This window comes from Grus americana, chromosome 16, assembly GCF_028858705.1.
Source record: "Grus americana isolate bGruAme1 chromosome 16, bGruAme1.mat, whole genome shotgun sequence".
NCBI classification, from domain to species: Eukaryota; Metazoa; Chordata; class Aves; order Gruiformes; family Gruidae; genus Grus; species Grus americana.
The window spans coordinates 14429839-14449405 of NC_072867.1; the positions used below are offsets into that span (position 1 = coordinate 14429839).

At 38.0% G+C, this 19567-nt stretch overlaps 1 protein-coding gene and 1 long non-coding RNA gene across 3 annotated transcripts in view; one reads left to right on the top strand and one right to left on the bottom strand.

Moving 5' to 3' along the window:
• The first annotated feature begins 5594 nt into the window (after positions 1-5594).
• On the top strand, positions 5595-11739 carry LOC129213683 (uncharacterized). Its single transcript, XR_008579497.1, has 3 exons — positions 5595-5654; positions 10342-10386; positions 11672-11739. It is a non-coding gene; the product is annotated as an uncharacterized LOC129213683 (long non-coding RNA).
• Positions 11740-14123: 2384 nt separating this feature from the next.
• The window catches only part of IFT81 (intraflagellar transport 81), a 43149-nt gene continuing 37705 nt past the window's right edge, over positions 14124-19567 (bottom strand). For both annotated transcript variants that reach the window (XM_054844234.1, XM_054844235.1), the window contains exons 18-19: positions 16619-16664; positions 14124-15671 (exon numbers count right to left, since the gene is read on the bottom strand). In XM_054844234.1, coding sequence (XP_054700209.1) covers positions 15489-15671; positions 16619-16664 — 229 coding nt within the window. In that variant the 3' untranslated portion in view covers positions 14124-15488. The remainder of the gene's footprint in view (positions 15672-16618; positions 16665-19567) is intronic.

Here is a 19567-nt window from a genome sequence, read left to right on the forward strand (position 1 = left end):
TATACTAGAGATGAACCAGCTTAACAAAATGGATTGTGAGTCTATGAGGTTAAACCAGGTCGGATCCTTAAGGCTAGTGCAAGATTTAACTCTTGCAGATATTATTTTAAGTTGTACAGACAGGCCACTAAATACAGCAAAATGTGAAAAATGTAGTTTAAAATGTTTTGATTTGTGTATGGTGTAAAGCAGGGTGAATTCCAGAAGAAGACAATCTGTTGTTTTGGGTTTTTTAAACCAAATACCTTACAGTCTGAAGCACTTTTTAATTATGCAAAGAAGGAAAAAATCTATATTGACAGGTTTTTTAGGTTGCAGAGAGATGCTAGGCCTCAGACAGAAAATGGGCCCATGTATGGTTATAGTCAGCTAAATGTGTCGCTGAGTGGCAGTAAAAAAGGTGAGTGGCCTTTGGAAAGCTGACTGATCTCTGTGCAGGAGCAAAGTAGTCAAAACTGAATATGGGTTGTGCCCTAATTAGACTTATTCTAACTATTCAAAGCTGTGTGTCATTTCATGCAATTTGGGATATAGGCTGGGCTTTGTTTTGGGGGTGGGTGGGAGTGTTTTTTACTGTATATTTTTAAAAAGAGCACCCAGTTCTGAGGAATCCATTCCTAGCTAAAGCACACAAGCTCTGGAAAGGTCAGAGAGAGGCATCTCTAGCTTTGGTAAATAAACAAATCTCTTCTCTGTGGCTGGGATGTTGTATTAATAGCAGTAGATTTGGTTTCGCATTGTGGAGCTCCTCCTGTTTCATTGCTATTGAAGATAAGAGAACACAAAATGTTCTGTCACCCTCCCCATGAGAAAACAAGCCAACAGGCAGAGACTATTATGTTTAAAGATATTACTGAGGCAAAGACTTGGAGAACGCAAACACTCAGGTTTATATTCAGTAACTACTGGATACCATAGCTGGCACACCAGTAACTTGACATTATTTAACGTCTTACATGAAAGAGTTTGCAAGACAAAATCACTACAGTAGAAATAACCTAAAAATAAGGGTTGAGCCTTAAGCAGGTAGAAGTTGATTTTTTTCCCTTTTCCATTTTGCTTAGTGATTCAGTTGCAGCAAAAAGTAACAGGTCTCTTCTGCTTCTTAACCTATTCACCAGTCTGCTGCAATCTCTTTTACTTCAGTTTGCAACCTGGAGTTATTCAGACCTTCATTACAGGCCACTAGAATTGGAAAAGTTTCTCCAAACTGTTCCTGAAAGGAAAAGATTTCTTGTGAAATTGTAAAGCCCTCTAACTTGGCAGTAAGCACGTGTAAAGTAAATTAACCAAGCTGTACCCTAGAGCTTCTCTACACAAGTTATTTGGGAATAATTAATTCTAAAATTCCGCATGTGGAGTATCTTGCTTTGGAATATGTACTCCTGAGTGTAAGGCAGATTTAGCCTATGTTAGCTAGTGAATAAGAAGCATGATTGGAAGAAACAAAGAATTTATCCTTAATTATTTAACTTATATGACACATACAATTGCCTTTACAACACTAGGCACCTATTACATTAGCTAATACATGCTTAAGACATACCTCTTGTCCTTAGTGGCACCTTTTCTCCAGATCGGGCATCAGTCCAAAAAGGAGACAGTCTTCTCTTCTGCAAATAAGCATCTTCTGTTGGAGAGCAGATTGCTAGATATAAGTAAAAATAAACATGAACCAAATCAGATAATTCTCCTCTGAACAGTTGTTTTCCTTGCCCTTGAAATGTCATCAGCTACAGATTTATTTCTTTCCTTGATGCTCAGGTAGAGAATCTGTTCAGAGGGGAGTTCTTCCTGCATGCAGAAGGCATTTTGTAAAGCTACACCTCTACATAGGATACATAAACAAACCAAATGACTGAACAGAAAAAAAAGTTACATGCAGTGAGAACTTTTCCTCTAGAGATATTTTACTGCAAAAAAATAAAAATATTGGCAGAAGACAAAGAGACTGAAATCACCAAAAGAGACTGAAATCTCCCCAGTCCAAGTCTGACCAGTCTGGGTTTTAATTTTTGGATGTGGTGCCTGATCTGGCCCTAAGGTAGCAGTCCACCTTTCTATCTGTCGTGGGAAGAAGAGAGTCTCAGCTGAGGTTAAGATGCTGCTTACATTTAAGTGTTTATAAGTGAATATCACTTCCCATCTGCTATACTCATTGCATTTTACAAAAAAAGATTAATTATTTCTTCTAGATCAGTACAGACGCAAGTTCCTCTAAAAAATTCAGAAGAAATTCTGGGCAGAGACAATGGACTTATTTGACAACTACCAATGACTCTTTAAGATGACGTAAATGTTCAGAGAAACAGTCTTTGTAGTTAGGAGTAAAAAATATGGTAATTGTTCCATATTGTAGCTTCCTTACCATTTGAGAACAAACCCAAATTTAATTCTGCCATCACAGGAATTTTGGCTGAGTTAAATGTGAGAAAAGATTTCAATTTTGAGCATGAAATTTCTTTTAACTGTGATTTCTGATACAACATATGCCATAGAAATGAGGAAAAAAACCCTGCAGTTAGTGTGAGGGCCTTCTGATCTTTCTGAAGAATCCTGTGTGCCTCAGTATGTTAGTGCTTGAAAGGATTTAATATAGAAGTTTTTGGAAAGGAATGAGTTTTATTTGTACCTTATACCAATAAGGTTTTCTTTTTCCAAACAGATTTAATAGTCATCAGAGCTGTGCTGTGAATAAGATATTCTAAATAAAATTAAAAGTTTTTCATGTAACATTTTTAATTTAATTACATCATAAGCTACTAAAATGGAAATATTTTTTTTTCTTTAAAAAATTTCTCATTGTGAAAATTCAAAGCCATATGTAACCCACTACATTTGTGCACTGACCACTGGAAAAGTAGCACTAGAAACAGAGTGTACCAATTCAAATTATTCCAATATCATGTTCTTAAAAGGCAATAGACATTAAATACCCAATACATGAAAATAATACAGAAATTCATTCTTTTATATAACTTCAGTATTGATCCATTTTTTTTGCTTTCTAAAAATGGATTTATGCAAAGAATGGCTTTGCAGCTGAACTTTTGTGTAGTGATTTTGGCAGATTGAACCTAATATTAAGAACTTTATTTGAACAGCACCTGAGTTTTCCTGTAAGGTATAATAAAAGGCAGCAAGCAGACCCCCAATTATATAAACAATAATGTAATTGCTGTTCTGCTTGACAAGGTCGTAATCTGATTTCTGATTATATATTAACAGCAGTAAATTAAGATACTTCCAAGAAGATGGCTATCCAACATCATTATTTTAGTATTCCATGTGTATTTTAAAAATTTCTCTTTTCTTTCAAGAATGAATTCTGTTCTCTGAGTTGCAGCCGGAGAATGAGGGCAGCTTGGGCCACCCCAGATCTCAAGAGATCAATAGTGTTAGCAGCTGATGATCTAATTATGGATTATTTGGGTCGGACTCTTTTCTCCTAGCTAGGTGCGAGATTGACTCAAAAGAGGTTAGTTCATTCAGTTCATAGGGGTTATAGCACGACTGAATCATTCCCCTAATAATTGCCATCCTATTAGTCATAAGGAGAGCCTAACATTTCCTGTAAGCAGACATTTTGATCTTATAAGACATTTTTTATGCATATCTTATTGATATTGCATGAATTGCTGGAGTTATGTATTTATTATTACATTTGTATTAGTTATGTATATTTTTAATAAAGCTCAGGATGAAAGCATCTTCTCAGAAAAATACTGTTACAAATGTTTCCTTCGCAATGTATCTCTCTTAATTTTGCAAAGGCATCTATCCAAAACAGGCTGTCATAGTGTGTAATCATTCACACGCTCATACCTTAAGCTGACCATAAACAAGACACATGCTGATGTTTATTATACGTTTATTACGTATTTTAAATTTTTGTTCCTTAAGAGACTGAGAAATATTGTCTACTTGAAATAAATAATAACCCATAACTGGATTCCAGTATTTTGCCATTTTCCGCAGTTTCTTGCATAAGCATTTTTATAATCTCCCTGTTGTTGTATTTTACCTCATGTTAACTATCAGCCTTACAGAACATGTACAATGTGTCTGGTCATTAATGTAGCACTCAATATCACTCATGAAGTCCTGCCTTACAACAAGCAAGGCTCAATGTAAATGATGGGGTACACTAATTAGGGCAGTCTATTTTCTCTTTTGCTGTTCCAAAATCCTGTTCAGGAAATCGGAAGGGATCTGTCCAAGACATTACATCAGGAAAGCGACTTAGGCTGATTTATACCATCGTGTAGGCAGACAGATTTCCAGAACTTTATGTTCCAGTTTAGCAGATGCATACGTTCTGTGAGGGGAGGACAATGAGTTTATGCAGGGAAAAGCATTCCCTGAAAAAATCAAAACTGAGGTGATCATTCTGCATCTTTCTGTGTATTTCATTTTTTTGTCAGTCACACAAAGGAAAGGAGCATGACACCTCTGACAAAGCTAATCAGAAGTTACGAGTATTAATTTCCTGCTTTCCAACTCTGATGGCCTGGTAAGCATTTCTTAAATGATAAAATGTTTCTGTCTGATTTGTTGTTATTCAACTCTGTGATCACTCAACATCCCATTAGGGGAGTAGGTTTTGATGAAAGGGAGATGTCACCTTTGCTTATGAGCTTTTTAATAAAATAGTTGGTATTTTTCTAATTTGTCTTCAGACTGTCTTGAGCTGATCATTGAAACACAGTGAGGACAATAGGAACTGCAGACATAGGTGCAGTTCTGCAAAACATTTTCTTTGATGGCAAAGGCAGTTTAGGAAGCTCCAGCCCCTTGTTGTCTGTGTCCCTGCCCACTTGCTCCCAGCTCCTAGCCTGCTGCTCTCTACCCCTTCAGTTGTGCTTTTACAATTCCTTGTGGCTATAAACTGAGTAACTGAGTTAATAATCATCTTTCACCAAGAGACTGTGATAAGCCTGACTGTGCAGCCCCACAAAGAGTTGTGCCAGCACAACTGAAAAAATATTTTCACGGTAATTGCAAGCTGGTTTAGACTGTGGTACCACAGAGCAGGGCAGTCCCACCTCTTCTCTCAGGCTACCAGTTGGTTTTTCCTAGCTATTTGTAGAATCATAGAATGGTTTGGATTGGAAGGTGGTTACAACTGGAGGAACATAGGTGTGGGGACTGATTTTTTTTTTACCGTTAGTACAGTAATGGCTATGAAACAGCAGACCTGTGGAAAAATTAAAATCTTCTGATTAGAAAATTTTTTCTGATGGCTCTGCTTTGGGCAGTTTGGCTGGGATTACTGCTGGCTCTGGTCTAATGGCAGGAGGTGTGTGCACGTGTGAAGGGCATATATGTGCAGTTTCTCTTTTGAAAGAGCATTTTGTGAATTTTGGTTTACTCTCAGTGCCTTGTAAAGACAAATTGTACAGAATGTATTAGTATATACCAAGTAATGCTTTCAATTCAATCACTACTGTTTTACTGGAGGGATTTTGTTTGTGAAGAGGGATTCTCTTAAGTTCCGTACAGTCTATGCAGCACCCTGCAATTTAAGAAGCTCCACCTAATTTTTTTTTTTTTTGGGGGGGGGGCCTTCTTTTAGATTCCAGGTGCAAATTATTGCTGGATTTAACCTCCTGGAAACCTACATCCTCACTGTATTCAGGGAGCAACCATAGTAGGTGAGGTAAGAGGGCAGGCTTAATCCGTGCTTACTTACTGTGTGCTTTATCTCCGGCCAATAATCACCCCCAACTTAATTAGTTAATGTTGTGTTTAGGTATTCAATATTTATGCATCAGTGAAGCAATAACATTACAAACCACTCTATTTGTTGAATGCCCTTTTATAAAAAACTGGATGTACCCATATGGATTGTTTCAAAGAAAGATAAATTGCACCAGCACTATGTATTTGCAGGTAAAATTGGCTCTGATGCAGCTGCTGTATCAAAGGAAAATTCCCTTATTATGAAACTCCAGTATCCATGCCTTTTCACGGAGAATATAATACTGTCAGCATTGCTGAGCCTGCTGCTAAGAGTTCATCTGATTCTAATGGCACTACACAGTAACAGGCTGTACATCTTGTAAGTAAGGTCAATGTTTCCATCAAAGGTATTGGAGTTGGGTTTTTTTTTTTTTGTTTTGACTAAAGAACCTTTTTTTCCCCCCAAAGTATAAGCTTTCTTTTGAACTTTGCATTAAAAAGTTTTGGGGTTTTTTTAAACATGATTTTTTGGATTTTTTTCAAGAAATAATATAAACATTTAATTCTTTTGTTCTGTTGAGACTGGAAATAGTCATGGGGACAAGGGTTTTACTGCCCTGTGGTATATGCCTGTACCAACAAAAGTTCACGTTTTTTTAAGGCCAAATTTATCAGACTAAATAGGAGCTATCACCATTGACTGGGTTATTTATTAACTGAGGTTACCCTGGATTTGTTCTCACATATAAAACCAAAATATAGTGCTCCAGTGATAAATCTACTGCCTTTCTTCTATTTGAGGTCTAATTCTAACCAATTCCAGCATGCCTGTACGCTGAGGAGTACACCAGGCAAGCAGAAGCAGCAGCTTTGACCACAGCTGCCTGGGGCAATAAACCAGAAGCACAAACTCTCTTGCCTCTTACAATGTTCTAAGCCAGCCAGTTTTTCTCTCATAGTGCTTTCACATTCATGCATCTTTACATATTTGAAGACAACATTGAATAATATTCAAAATCTCTTCATTTCCTCTAGATGTTTAAAAAAAAAAAAGTTTCCTGTTATTTCTGTGTTAGGTTATATAATCAATGTGTTTCAGCTACAGCACAAAGCAGACACTTGTAAAGAACTGAAAAAGTACACAGAACAGGCACACAAATAAAAAGATGCCCCAGAGTGCTGTATACCAGTTCATGACTGAGAGACCGTATCTTTGTTTGCATGCACGCATGCACACGCACACACACAGTGTTTCTATTTAGGACTGCTTCTCTTGATATTTATCTCTCTGGGATAATAAAAAGATCTCAGGGTAGGAGAAAATCTCACATTTAATTTTGCTGACTCCATTAGCTCAATGAAGGTAGCTATGATGCTTTTTATGCTTTGAAATTCCTTGTTACAATTTAATTAAAAACTCCTTCAGGAAACGGCTTTACGTTTGTCTGCATTATATTTGTTTATCTGTATCTGTTGTGACCTTTCTGTTATGAAATTATGTCATTGGAAATGTACAGACATTTTACTTCTGAATTACTTTTTAGGGAGTGGTGGGGGTCAGATGAGGATACTCAAAGCTAGGACACTGACTACAGCACTTGGAAATTTTGTGACGTTTGCTGTGTCATTCCTTTATGTTCAAATAAACCAGACCTCAGGCTAGGATGAGGGTTAGGGGGTCTGAACAACCATGCTCGGGACAAGACTCAGGAGGTTTCTCAGGGAGAAGACAGGGTTGGGAATCCTGGGCATGCCCTGAGTTCACAGCCCAGAGAGGAGGACTAGATTCCTAGTTTTGCTTTTGTTTCGTTCCATACCCTGGGTTGTTTATCTAGAAAATAATATAAATACCAGCAACTTGTTTATCTGGCATATAAGGTCGACAGACTTAGTAACTAAGTTGTTTGTAAATTATTTTGAGATTCTGTGATGAAAGTTGCTACACCAGATAGTTTATTTTAACCTGGTTTATGCTAATGTAGTCATGGTCACATGCATTCAGGTTCACAGGATCAGTTAAGAGGTGCTTTCCTTAAGCTGTCCACAATTACTTTACATGACAATGCCACAAAATCAGGGAACTGGATATTCTAGAGTTAGATTTTGAACCATCAGTCATAGTAAGTATATAATAGAGCTATAAAAATACACATTGACACTAAGTGTAATCAAATGAAGATAAACAATATAATCCTGAGTAGAATATTTACATCTGCATTTGCACCACTCATGTCAAATAGATTCCACCAGCATGTTTAGATTTAGTTTCCATATTATACTTTGTATTTGATCATTAGGTAACACCAGACAACATTATTATTGGAGTAAATATTGTCCAGGATAAATGACAAGAATACTGTACTCTGTCAATTCTGTTTTTATTCACAGCAGTGAAACTGCATTATCATTGCAACAAACCAATTCCATTTTGTTACAGTGCAGTGTGCCTATAACAGAGTAGTACAAATGAATTAAAATATTGATTATATAGAAAATTAAGTGCAAACTATTTAAAACATCTTAAATGATTAGATGTAATAAAATTTTACAGATACAAGTGAAGTCAGAAGAAAACAATCACCCCACTCTAGATGTACAGAGAACCTGGCTCCTAACCTTGGCTTTTAAACTTGAAGCTTGACAACCAATATTTCTGCTGTGATCGGGACAGGTGGCAGTCCCATCATAGCACATTCGCCAGCATTACCACTCTCCTCATTTAGACTTTACATCAAGTCTGTGTGAGCTCTGGCTTGAAATCAGATTCTTCATGTCTATAAGCAAAGACAAAGGCTAACGCTTATTTATTAACACTAGTTCTAAAGAGGCAAAGGTGTACATAAAGAACCACTGTTCGTTTAGATTACACAGTATTTTTAAGGGACATGTGAAACATTGAAGGACTATTTATATGTATGTTTGAAAGTAACTGTTGATTACCTAAAATAATTCTTATCCTAAACAGATTGACACTGTGAAGAAGGTACAGAAAAACAATTCTACAATAGCATAAAATAAAACTGTCTTATTTGTGGGTACACAAAAGGATTAAAGAGTATAATTTTACTCTCTTAGACCAAATGAAGTCCTAAATTGGAAAAGCAGCTCCATCCAAGGTCGCCTCTGTTGTTTCCAAAAATATCTTGAAACAAACGCAAGAGGGGCACTTTGTTGGGTGTTATCTAGACATATATAGTTTCAATCAAATTCTTCAAGAAGTGTCAGAATAAAAGTCGAACATTTGTTTGACACAGCCAAGTCACTAGCAAGTGAATCCCTTCAAAGGTTGAAAATAACTTTGATAACAGAGTTAAGACTTATGGGATGTTTTCTTTACACTTAAAAAAAAAAAGCCACATTAATTTGGGATGGAATTGGAAGCACTTTTTAGACATTTCATAAAAGGATTGTATAATTCTTTCCGCTACATGGGGTGAAGTGTTACAAGGTTGTGTTAATGATCCCAGGAAAATATTTATAGTGCTTTTTCCAGTATATGAGTTCTCTCTTTCCCTCTCGTCATATTTTACGATCAACCTTCACTTCATTCAATTAAATCAACAAGCAGAAAAGAACCCGCAGTGTATCTAGATTTTAAAGCGATGCATTTTATATACAAATGGTTGATGTACAGTGTAGTAAATAAAAAAATACAGAAGGAATAGTAAGCACAATAGTAAAAACCCAGGATGAACTATGCCACGCTCCACCTCTTTGATAGAAGAATTCCGTTTGCTTTCTAGTTATTAGCTGTGGGAGGTATTTTCCTAAGGAGACTTGAGATGATGTTGTCATTGCTCATGAAACAAGAAATGCCCAATTTTCATGACTGTTCTCTGAACATTAACTCGATCTCTCAGTTTCCTAGCTCACTCATGCAGATACCTGAGGAGTCTGATCAGCCTATGTACAATGAAAATGAAGTAGAGAAATCCTTTAGGACAAAAGATGCAATGCGAATGTAAAATATTAGTGGAACAGGTTGTCTGTGGGTGACTTTCAGTGTTCTGATACAGTTCTGTTTTCTTTTTAATATGCTATAAAAATACGACAAGCTTTAGAGCATGGAATAGGGGAGATGGGTACAATGTTTTATAAATATTTTTAAAAGGTCAGTTTCTGAATGCCGCAGTCCACAGAATGCAGTCTTGGAGCAATGCATCATTTAAATAGCAGGTGATAAGCAAAATGCATCATTTTGATGTGATTTTTAATTTTTGAATTTTTCAATTTTAGGATTCCCAAATTAATCAGCCATTTCTGCTTTTAGTAATTCTCCACTAATGGCTCTAAGATTTCTGGGATAACTGCAAAGAAATGCCCGAGCAGTAGTTTACTTGCCAGAAAATGTTGCAAACCAAGTAAACTGCTGAATTATTCATATTTACAACCTTAGAGTTTCAACTGCTATTTTAAAAACAGAAATCCAGTAAAAAAAAAAAAGCGTTAAAACCCTACAAATTTTAATTGCAGAAAATCTTAAGAATTTTGTGGGTTTTTTTCAGTATGAACCAGTTTTAAAAATCATAAAGAAGAAACTGTGAGATTAATTCCTTCATTATTTCCCTTACATGGTTATTATTTGTACATGATGTATGCCTTCATAGTCGTCTTGTTGTTGCTCCGTTAGTGCCAGGCATATTTTCTATTTCATTCCAGGGAAAAGAAGTAAGGAGAAAGAAAGGAATTTATCTTTGAAAATTGGTAAGATCCCATTTTCCATACTCCTATCAACTGCATTTTTCCTGGTATTACCAAAACGTGCAGGATTTGGCTTTATCTTATTTCAAGAGTAGACCTAATTAAGTGCTTATTATATAAATGAGTGGTTTTAAAACTTGAGCAGTTTCAATAAAATTTAGAAGCCTAAAAATGACATGATATTCTGTGACGACAGACTGAACTGAAACAGTATAATTGACATTGGCTTGAGTAGATCCAGGAAAAGGACTCTAGTTCTTGGCATTCAGCAAATACTGGTTGTGCATATCCTAATTTGCAAAACCACACTTTTTTTCAAAGCTGTGAGGAATGGAAATGCAAAAAAAGGTAAAAATAAACTTTTTTTAAAATAAGAAATATAAATAATGCCTTTAAGTACAAGGTAATGCATAAAGTTGTATTTTAATGATAAACACTATAAATAGTCCAGCACTAGATTTGTGCAAGACAGCCTCTCCTAGATGTCAAATAAAAATCAAATTGTATTGCTAAGGACTCATGTATTTTGATTGCTTGTGCTGAGAGGAGCTTCCACAAACATTTAATTTTTGTTATAAATTAGACTGTGCCTAATGGGACATTGATTTGTGTTGGATGAAAGTCATTATTTTAGATAATTACAGTTCTTTTTTATTCTCTGTGTCCCACAAATCTGATGCTGGCCCTTTAATTCCTGCTTGTTCTGTCAGGAGGAAGAATACAGAGCTAAATCCAGCAGACCTTATTTTGGCAAAACTCCCACTGAAGTCAGTGAGGGTTTTGTGAAAGTAAGGACTGCATGATTTGTCTCACAGTTCCTGCTGATTATTTGGAATATGTTTGCTCCCCCCCCTCAAAACACCAGAGCTCCTTGGCCAGTTTGACATCACCACCACGCAGTGGCTCACAGCAGGTTTGGGTTTTTTTTGTCTGTAAACTGCCATCATGAAAATCAGTGTAATGCAATTGTGAAAAATACACTTTTCACCCAATGACCTTGGAACAGAATGGATTGCCTTGGGAGTTTGGAGACTGCTACTGTGGAACTAACGCCACAGAAACAGAGACACTGAGAATTTGGGGAACCCTTTTCAAATTCATGCTGAGAATTTAAAGAACTCTTTAAACAAGTTGGAAATAGGTTAAATTCTGATTGTTAAAAAACAGCTACCCATCTGGGTGTTTCCCAGACAGGTGGTACCTTGTGATAAAATTGTTGATTCATGTAATACTTCCTTACTGGAACGTCAGCATGTCCGTGAACATTTCTATTCTGTTTCCATTACAGATTGCAGTAGAGAAAGGCAGCTGAAGAGTTAACAGCATTCCTTCAGCAGGAAACCTACTGCTACAAACCATAACACGGGGCACATGTTTGGAGCAAGTTCGTTATTTTTTTCCACTTAAATCTGGGCAAATATAGGGCCAAGGAGAGACACCACATCTGCAAGCATCACTGCTCTCCTCATCCACTGCCAAGATGACGGAGTAACAGTGTCCCACACTCTGCTGTGTCGATGTGCCATGACCTTTCTCCCAAGGGGACACCATGCAGGTGACAGCGCTTCGGTCTCCATGGTCTTTCAGCCATATGCCTGCCTCCTGCACTGAACTGTTGCTAAATACTTCTGCTGTATTGTATTTTATAACAGTGAGCAGCACCATACTGTAGGAGAGTCTTGTCAAGAAAGCTCTGGAAATCAGTATATTTAAACATAATAAATACAATAGCAAGGCCTAACTTTTATGATTGTGGGCAACTATATGCGTATGACTTCATTAGTAGTAATATCCACGTGCGTAAAGATATACAAATAAGTAATCCTAGATTTGGGTTACTTAAGGAAGTCTAAGAACATTTATTTTATTTATTATAGCTCAAATGGAAGTAAAATGGTACCGCTAATATAAACAAAATAATCTCTATGCGGACGGTAAAATGGCTGTTGATATAACACGGTAGACATGCTGGTTTCTCATGCCTATTTCTAATGCCTGTAACTATTTCATCCCTTAGGTCCATGTGGAACGTGCCTGTAGCTCTAAGGACAGCTGAAGTCAACACAACTAAATAATGCAGAGCTGCAGAATACTGTAGTAGTTTTCTAGCTGGAATCTCCCTCATCCAGTTCTGGGTAAAGATAAGGAGAAGCCTTTCAAAACTAAGTAAGCTGCTGTCATGAGTGACTGCTCAGAAAAGTGTTCCAACTGGAAGAAACCTGGTAAGTGCCAAAGCCCCATATTTGACGACACACATTTTTATTTATTTGGGCCTTTGCAAGGAAGAGGCAGGTATTTTTCCACTAGGTATGTTTAATCTTATTAGTTAACCACCTAGGCTATTAATAATAATAAAGTAAAAAAATCCTAAGTAAGCTTTTTGTCGTAAGTTAGGAAGTAAAGATGCAACTGTGAAATTCAGCCAAAGATTTCTGAATGCTCCCATCAAGTCATGAACTTGGTGGAAAAGCCAGTGAACAGAATCCATTAGAGTTGCATTTATTAAATGTCCACTTATATAAAAAGCTAAAAATAGCATTTGAGTGTTTCCAATTTTCTTTTCATAACAGTTATTATGATTTTCTGCTTCATCTCAGAAAGTCATTTTGCTGCTGCTGTAGTGTATAATCTGTGTGCCCTTTCTTGGTGCAGTGCAAATGACAGAACACTAATCAGATCAGAACAACAATCACGTCATCTTTGAGTAACTAGCAATAAATGGTTTTTACAAGGAAGAAAGATGAACTATTTTTAGGGTAGCTCTGAACAGAAAAACAGAAAATTATTATACTCAATCTTTCTCTACATCATTGCTATGAATTTCAAAAGAAGTGCTTTTCCCTGGGCAGCAGGCTAATCCTTGTAATACATCTTTGCATAAATGGACTCGTCAAATAGGGGGTTTGGGAGTTTGTTAAAAGTTTTGACTTGAAGTATTTAAAATCCTCTTTCTCTCTGGTGACTGAACCATAGGCTGATTCCTAAGTAACCTAAATGCCCATTTTTGGTGATTATCCTATGTTTGCAGCACATCTCGCACCTAGTTGTCTGTGTTATTTTCCTACTGCTGGTAAGTATTCAGCAAAGCCCTCCTTTAGAAGTCCAGGTATAAGGCTACCATAACTTTCTTCAGATCAATGGGCCCTACAGTGCCATGCAGGTGAAGTATGGTAATAACAGCACAGGGCTAGCAGGGAGGAAACGTAGAGGTGTCTCTGGAGATGGCAATGCCCACGCTATATAGTCTGCATATGCCCTCTTCCTGAGCTTCTCCCTTCCAGGTAGATGTGGCCTCCCTTCAGTGCCGGACTCAGGCCTGTCCTGTTGTGCAGAGCGATTGACTGGTGGGAGCAGTGGGTGGTGGCAATGCAGCACATTCTCCCCGCCCTGGCCAATTCTACCTGTGTCCTACACTGCAGCCTTCCTTCCACGCTCACTGAAAACGTGCATAGGGGAAAACGTGCTGCTGCTTCTTGTCCTGGGAAAGATTAGCGTGCAGCTGTTGAGAAAGACTATCTTCAGCTATTCAACAGTGTGGGAGGGCTTACATGAGGATGTCCTGGGAATGTATGGATCTGAGACCACTGCAGTTGTGAACCCTTTGGGGGGACATCTGAAATGCATTTCATTAAATGACCCATTCAAACCTCTTTCCTGTGAGCCAGCAAGCTACTTGTCACTAATAATTTACCTTCTTTCACCTAAGAAATGTAAAAAAAAATAACCACCAGACCATACGGTTAAAATGTAGTTGTCAGATTTTATTTTAGTTCTGTTAACAAATACATTTAATGCAAAGGCAAACTAGGAACTATACCATGCTCTCTCTTGATATAGGAAACAGCAGAAGATCTCATAGTTAGGTATCAAGAGAAAGCAAAATTATTTTTTATGTCCTGAAAAGACTTTCTACTTCAGGCAGGAAAAACCAAAAAAAAAAAACCCAAACCTATCTAGAAATTCGGTAAGCCAAGAGACTAAAGAAGAATAGCAAGAGTTCTGGTCCTGCAGACTTATCTCTCTGCTTCTGATCTTCGATTGTGGCTAAGAGGCGCTCATCCGAAGCGATGAAGCGTGAGGGACAGTTTCAAGCCTCACCTACATTCCTCTTACCCTGGGTCAGCTGTGGGTCTCATGATGCAATTTTAAGGGCAGTGACAGTTGCCTGTAGCTTAGGTCAAAGCCGGAGTACAAGGCAGCCTTGCTCATCTCCCTGTTTTGCATATCCTGACATGTTCAAGAGCCACTGCACCAGATTTACATCCACCAGTACCCCTCTGTCCCTGGGATCATCCTCTTTGGGTAGGGTAATCACTTTGGAACCATGCCGCACAGACAAAACAGCCCAAAATGTCCTCGGTGGAGAAAGGTTTTAGTTGACCACCATTTACACTTTCAAAAGGGCAACTCAGAAAAAAATAGAAGGTGGTATATGTGCAAGAAAAATACATTTGTTAAAAACAACAAAAAAGATAATGGGAAAAGCTCAGAATCCAAGTAATTGTTCTCAGAACCTACTCCTGACGCTGTAGCAATGAACTGTCTCCTGGAAGCACAATCAGTTTAATTCAACCGTGCAAGGAAAGTATGACTAGGAGCGTGCGCAGCTCATAGCAAAAATGGCTCCATTCTGGCCAGTCACACCAGATGAATAAAGACAATAGGGAAGGAGAGGGCTGAGCCAAGAGGGCCACAATTACACAGTATTAGGTCCCAGGCCTTGCAAAAATGTTCCCTTAGCGATACAGAATAAGGAGCAGAGCAATTACGTAAGTTTTCTGTGACCCTGGAGAAGGATTTCTTTTCCTTTGATCTCTCTGCAGATGCATGCCATTCCCAGCCTCATAAAACAAAGATTTACGATGAGGTTCACCCTAGTGCAGCTCTGATAACAGATCTTCCTAACCACGTTTTGTTGTCACTTAAACAATGGAGGAAAAGCTTCATAGAGTGGTTAGCTGCTCTCTTTGTTTATTCATCAAACCCAAATAATGTACAACAAATTTATGTAGAAATGATGAAAGCAACAATATTTAGTAAGAGGTTACCTTCAGGAAGCCAACACACTGTCTTCCTACTTCATGTTGGTACCAAGAAGGAAGAATTCATAATACGAGCCGATCTTTACCTCCTTCCTGAATAACCTGACCAATGGCCATTTGATTTTGTTGTTTCAGAAAACATTCTCTCTTACATTCCATTAACTGCTCAAAATCCTGCCACATTTTAATTTGCTTCATATTTGGCCCGTGACTTTCCCGTACAACTTTCTGCTTCTCTCGCAATTTCTGTTAAAAATACAAAAATATTAGATTTCTGGAACAGTTCTATGCCATAAAAATTGCTTACATAGGCAGCTTGGAATGACAAAGATTTTTATCCGCTGCTGGAATATTATTTTGTTCGAGTTGATAACACCCCCTGCAAGTGATAAATGCATTAACACCTGGGACTTAGATCTTTGTACGGATTGACAATTATTTCAGGGCTTTTAAACTGTCTAAATAATAGTCTTATCTATTTGAGAAGTTATGCTAAAAATCTGAATTCGTTTCCATACAGATCTCTTGCAGTATCAAGTTGCAACCTGCAATGGATTCATATCATGGTATTATAAACATGAAATTAATGTTTTACAATTAAACCCTTTACTGATTATTAACAGTGGCAGCCCAAACCTGTAAAAATCACTCACAGACTGACTCATAAAAAGGAAATTAATAAAAAAAAAAAGATATTTAGTGTGAGTTGGTAAGCCAAACCTCGTCCATGCTGATCTGAGCTTCATACAAGATTAAAAATGGACAACTGCTTTTGTTTAACACTGCTGCGCTGATGATCCCCTGGCCTTTAATAACAGTGATAAAGCTGACAGGCTCAAAATTTATTGTCTTCAACAGGTTGCTTTATATACAACATAAAATTTGAGCTGGCGCAGTTTGTTATGCCCATGTTTCAGTTTCTTATCCAAATGGTTTTCAGGGAATGTGCTGTCACGTTAAGCTGTCTGACTATCTTTTACAAGCGGCTCATGCTATACTCTGCAGGAAATCAAGCCCTGAAGAGCGAGCATGATCTCTTTTCAGGGTATTAGTTACCAATGCCAGCAGTAATGGAATTTTCTTTGTAGGCTGCAATATGCTTTTTATAAAAGACTGACCACAGCCTTTGGTAATAAGCCTCACGAAAATATGAACTGTACGATGTTTTTACAAGGTGAAAACCTCATTCTTACCTTCCCAAGGTTTTCTTGTTCAAGGATCATTCGTGTATACTGTTCTCTAAAGGAAATGTGAAATAATTTTATTAGGATTTTATTTGGTTCCATGTAATAGGGCACAATAATGATGCAAGCATGGAAAATTATGGAAGTACTGGGAGGTTCATAAATGAGATAGAAGGGGAAGCATGAAGAAACCTTTTTGTCATTGGACAACATATCCCTTGACATGAAGGATCATGTCTCTCTGATTCTCTTAGTTGTGCAGTGGGGAGAAGTGATATTGGATAAGATCTACATTTTTGAAGCAGGCATGATTCGACTCCTTCCATCTTGAAGACAACAGCAAGATCATTTAGGTGAGATATACTTGATCCCTTTTTAATAATGCATTTATCCTGGTGATATTCTGGGGTTAGCCAGTGGCCTCATTTGTACAAGCGTCAGAGTTTACAAATCCGCAGCCCTTAATTGCTGTGAATGTAGCATTAGAATGAGTGGGAAAGTACAGGAATGAAGGGGAATGGTATTTCACCCCAGGTTTGACAAATCTAATCACTGCGATGGAACCGCTGTGCGTTCCTCACTTTCAGAAAACAGCCGTCACATTTAGGTGCCTAAATATAGGCTTAGAAGCATAACTGTTGACATTCATTATTAAAAATCTTGGCTGTACACCTTTGTCTGTAACAAGTGGCTGGATCACTCTCTGACATATGCAAACTTGATATGTGAAACCTGACAATATAATATGCAAAGCATAACAGCAGGATTCAGATTACTATTCATTACCATGTCCTTATTTTAAATTTTTTTGAGATGTGACAATAAAAAACAGCCTTCACTGATTCACTTGAAAAAATATCAATTATTATATTTTGTGTGTAACAGGAACACTTAGAGGTTGAGAGTTTGCTAGCGGAATACAAAGTAACCTGGCTCATATAAAGAACTTTCCAAATTGCTCAGGGTAGAAGACCTTTGCATAGAGAAATCCTAATTTCCAGGACGAACTATCAGCCTTCACGATACCAGAGCGTGAAGGTTTGCTAAAGCGTAGTGAGCAGCCATGTAGAACCAAGGCATTGCGTTTCTTCTATTCCTTCCATTTCTACTGACTACGCCAGGCTTTCAGCTGGAGCACTTGGGCCCCCGGCCACCTGGCCCTGCCTGCCATACCCTCTGCAGAAGGGATGTGCAGGGAATGAAGCTGGATCATTTTATGATCTCTCACTCTTGGACAATTCTAGCCAGAACAAATCAGAGCCGTCTTGAGGCTGCTCCAAGTGCTGTGCTGCACAGCTGATCCCTAGCAATCCTCACCAAATCAGAGAGATGGAAAGCCATGCCGAATCTTCTTATTTCCACTGGCACACAGCATATGTTCACACACATTTGGCCTCAAGAACATACTTTTTTTTTTTTTAGTAGAGTTTTCAAAGTAATCATCAGAAGATTAGATGTCTTTCCTAGTAAGTTTTTCTTTACTATTTATACTGATGACTGGAAAGAATGCAACTTAATAACTTCATTAAAAGTCCCACAACTTTCTATTTTTAGAGAAGAAAATTAACTTTTCACATTCCTAAGAAGTGACTCCAGGGAACAGAGAGTTTATGTTCAATAAAGAGGGTCAGAATTGAGACATTTTTTGTTCAATACGTTGTTAGGAAAGTGCTGTTCTATTTATGGTTCATTTTTACTCCGTTTACATTCCAGCTCCTGCTGAAAAATACATTCACATTCTAAAAAGATGTCTAGAAAAAAAATTATCATCTCATTTTATATTTTGCAAAGAGCTCTATATTGAACTTTGTTGTAAATCATTTAAATGCGACGGGTCTGCGACCTCTTACAGAAGGTCAAAAATGTGTATAGTCACTGTGAGAGGATAATTTCCCTAGCTTCTGTGCCCACGGTTAGCAAGTGAAACAGGGACAGCGGAGAGTAGTAATGCTCCGTTCACATTCTCCTCACCATACCTGGAATTACATAGCTGGACTCACGCTTAATTCCAGCATTTGGCTTTGATGGCTTGTCTGCGTGAATACTCACATTGTGGAGGTTCATTTCACACGTATTGCAGTTGGAGCGCTTTTTGCTTAGCATCTGTGAATAAGCTCAGGCCTTCCCCCTTCCCCGTGAGGCCATAAAAGGCCAGAGCCTGCTGCCCGACCCGCATTTCCTCTCAGCTGCTTGGCTGAGCTGTCTTGTCTTTCAGACTAATGAATATTCACATCATCACTAAGATTTTTCTCACAGCCACTTCTCTTTTCATCCTTCCGCTTGATTTTGCTGTTTCATGATCTTTCATTAGACACATCTTTTATTTCCTACAGCCTTCCATTATTTTGTGAGATGGAATAAGAGGCTTCTTAGCCACCACTCACAATCTATCTCCTCGTCCTTTTCTCCTCCCACCCTAACTTTAGTAGTTTTGATTCTTTTCTTACTCTTATTTTTCCTATGTTGTTTGCTACACAGTGTTTAAACATTTTCATGCCTCAGATCCTTGCAGAAGGTCTCTGTGATGGATATTAATCTAGTCCTCCACTTCCTAGTGACCTCTGCCTCATGTTCTAGAGCCCCAGGAGATGCAGCTCCACTGATCCCAGTGCAACGTGCGTCGGGACAACTTCTAGTCCACGAAGGATCTGACAGAGGAAGAAGACCTCATCTCTCAGTGTCTCCTGGGGGAATCCCTGGAGTTTCCTCACTCAGTTTGACAGGTCGCTATCCCTGTCAATGGCCCCATTCCAGAGCCCATAAAATCTTAGTGGGCAGCTACCGCCTTTTTTCACTCCACTCCACAATGAGTGAAGAAATTGCTTCTGGATTATGTATACTACCAACTGACGTCACTTCCCTCATTGCCACCGCTGCAACAGAGAGGTCCAGGAATTGTTCTGAAAGGTGAAAAGTCCTAGGAGGACAGATATCTTGGGAAATTAATTTATTCTTCCA